At 34.4% G+C, this 2,551-nt stretch overlaps 1 protein-coding gene across 1 annotated transcript in view; it reads right to left on the reverse strand.

Annotated features, from left to right (window-relative positions):
• Window positions 1-351: 351 nt before the first annotated feature.
• LOC137616125 (cuticle protein 21-like) overlaps window positions 352-2,551 on the reverse strand; it is a 13,044-nt gene continuing 10,844 nt past the window's right edge. Inside the window, exons 3-4 of the mRNA XM_068345801.1 lie at window positions 2,418-2,527; window positions 352-1,808 (exon numbers count right to left, since the gene is read on the reverse strand). Coding sequence (XP_068201902.1) covers window positions 1,622-1,808; window positions 2,418-2,527 — 297 coding nt within the window. The 3' untranslated portion in view covers window positions 352-1,621. The remainder of the gene's footprint in view (window positions 1,809-2,417; window positions 2,528-2,551) is intronic.

Genomic DNA, 2,551 nt, shown 5'->3' on the forward strand with positions numbered 1-2,551 from the left:
TCTAAAGCCTGCCTGTTTTCTTGGTTGATTAAAGTCTGTCTTTGTATTCGGTAAATACAAATATATGAATATTTTGTATATTACTGAGATTAAACTTATTTAGCAGACATTTTGTGTAAAGTTCAGCGAGTTTTTCTACCGTTAAATCTCCTCAATCAATTGTTATATCAATTGTTAGCTCATCTTCTCCTGCTTTGCCTCTTTCCATGTCTTTTAATGTTTTCTTTACTACTTATACTGTTCATTTTAGTACTGATTTAAACACGACTTTGTAAAGATAAAAAAGATTTCCTTATTAGTCGATCATTATCACTGTTCTTGCGAAAGATGGGGGTAAAATAATTTTCAACATCATATCATCATTTTATTAAAAAAGAAACTTACGAGAAGTTTATATAAAAAGTATAAAAAAATATTAACGCCGGCCGGAAACAACAGCGCGTCGCTATAACAGAATAAATTCCTGGAAATTTCTCATATGGAAAACAAAGGTAGTAAACAAGAAAAGCAACAAGAAGATTAGAATCGGAAAATGAAATAGTGAAAAATGAGGAATTACAGGTGTTTTGCTAAGTAAGGAATAGACTTAGATAGCAAAGAATTTAAGAATTTGAACTGTATGGTCTAGATGTAGGAAGATGAAAATGGAAGAAGATTACAGAAAATTAAGTGATGGAATAAAAGTCATAAACGTAACAAGATAACAAGATAAAATAAAGTAGATCAACGTATTACAAAAATATTTCGTAGTATTTTATGAAAATATATCTTCAACTGATACAAAAGCGTGTTCTAAATATCTTTCACATCATTGAAATTACAGGGGATACTGATCCTTTCGATTGAGCACAGTTAAATCATTATGAATATGGAGAAGGAATGGATCATGATAATTGTGGAGAAATGAATAAAAGAGGGAAAAGATAACCATCAGATCTTTTAAGTGGAGCAAGTAAAAGGATATATGGATAAGATGCTATAAATGTTCCAGACATGACGCACATGAGAAGTGAACGCAGCGAAGCGTGTCTTAAAACATAAGGCATTTCTTACAACTGGTAAATATGTGTTTGTTTTAGCTATTTGGAACGTGTAAGTAATATTCCAAAGTTCCCTTCTGTAAATAATGTATAACTCTCTCTCTCTCTCTCTCTCTCTCTCTCTCTCTCTCTCTCTCTCTCTCTCTCTCTCTCTCTCTCTCTCTCTCTCTCAGTTATGCCTTATCAGTAATGTAGTTGGCCAAACCCAATGAAATGTAGATAGTATGACTTAAAGTACAACATTAACGGTTCTTAGATCTTTTTCACGATTCTCAGCGTTTGAAAGGTATGAATGTTATGTCATGTGGTATCGGTCTACTGTTTTGCTCAAGTAGGCTGCGATCGGTCTATAGCCTTTTAGATAGACGGTAATGTTTCTGTCTCTTGTCTTCAAGACAGTCAGAAATATATATATTTTTTTCATTTTATAAGGATATTTGACAGCATATTATTATATGATTTGAACTGCGTCCCTAACTTAAAAACTGTGTAGCCCACAAATGATACCAAAAATGCTCTATATCGTATTTTCACATGGTTTCTTCTTTCCCTCTTATCATTTTCCTTTATCTCACCCCTCCCTACTTCCTTCCTGGCTGTGAATAAAGCTGTGATGGTTGCTGCACAGGCGCTGGTGCTGCTGCTGCAGCTTCATAAGCCTGAGGATAAACAGCTTCTCCTTCGTATGTGTAAACGGGGTGGAATCCAGTCTCATCAGAGTAGTATTCGACGCGCATCACTCGGGTATCGGGAAGCAGAACGTAGTAACTGGAGGGAAGAAAAGGATTCCGTTATTGTAGGAAGAAACGATGCGTTGGTAGAGGGAAGGGGCGATTTAAATTGAAGCCTTGAAGGAAAGGAATAGAAGATTGGGAGAAGCAGGTTGGGAAAGGAAAGAAAGAAGGATGGAGATAGGACGTAAATATATATAGGAGGCCATTTTCATAATAGTAGTTTAGCACGTGGAAATGATAGATAGGTGTTTGATTAAAATTGTATGGATAGGAGGAGCAGGATTATTATTATTATTATTATTATTATTATTATTATTATTATTATTATTATTATTATTATTATTATTATTGTGTTGTGGTTATTATTTTCATCATGTAAATGATGATTAAACGCTGTATACCTGAAAGAAAATCTATTAGAAACAAAAATATTTCAAATGTATTTCCCCTTTCTCTTATAAATTTAATTAATTTATCTACAGTATATTTATACCGGTTTTTAACAAGTGAATAATGGATGCAAGATCGTAAAGCTCATATAGGATGACTTAATTATTCCTATCGGTTTTAACTACGCAATCTCGTTTAGTCTAATTTAATTAATCACTCTTTCCATCACCCCTACTTGTCTCGTATCTCTCACCTTCCAGTAGTATGGGCGTCATTCCTCTGTTCGCTATGGCCAAAATCGACCTTGTTGCCGAGTGGGTCAAAAGCGCTGACAGTGTAGGCGAAGTCGTATTGGGCAGGTGCCTACGGGAATAGGGAATCAAATTA

Source organism: Palaemon carinicauda, chromosome 22, assembly GCF_036898095.1.
Source record: "Palaemon carinicauda isolate YSFRI2023 chromosome 22, ASM3689809v2, whole genome shotgun sequence".
NCBI classification, from domain to species: domain Eukaryota; kingdom Metazoa; phylum Arthropoda; class Malacostraca; order Decapoda; family Palaemonidae; genus Palaemon; species Palaemon carinicauda.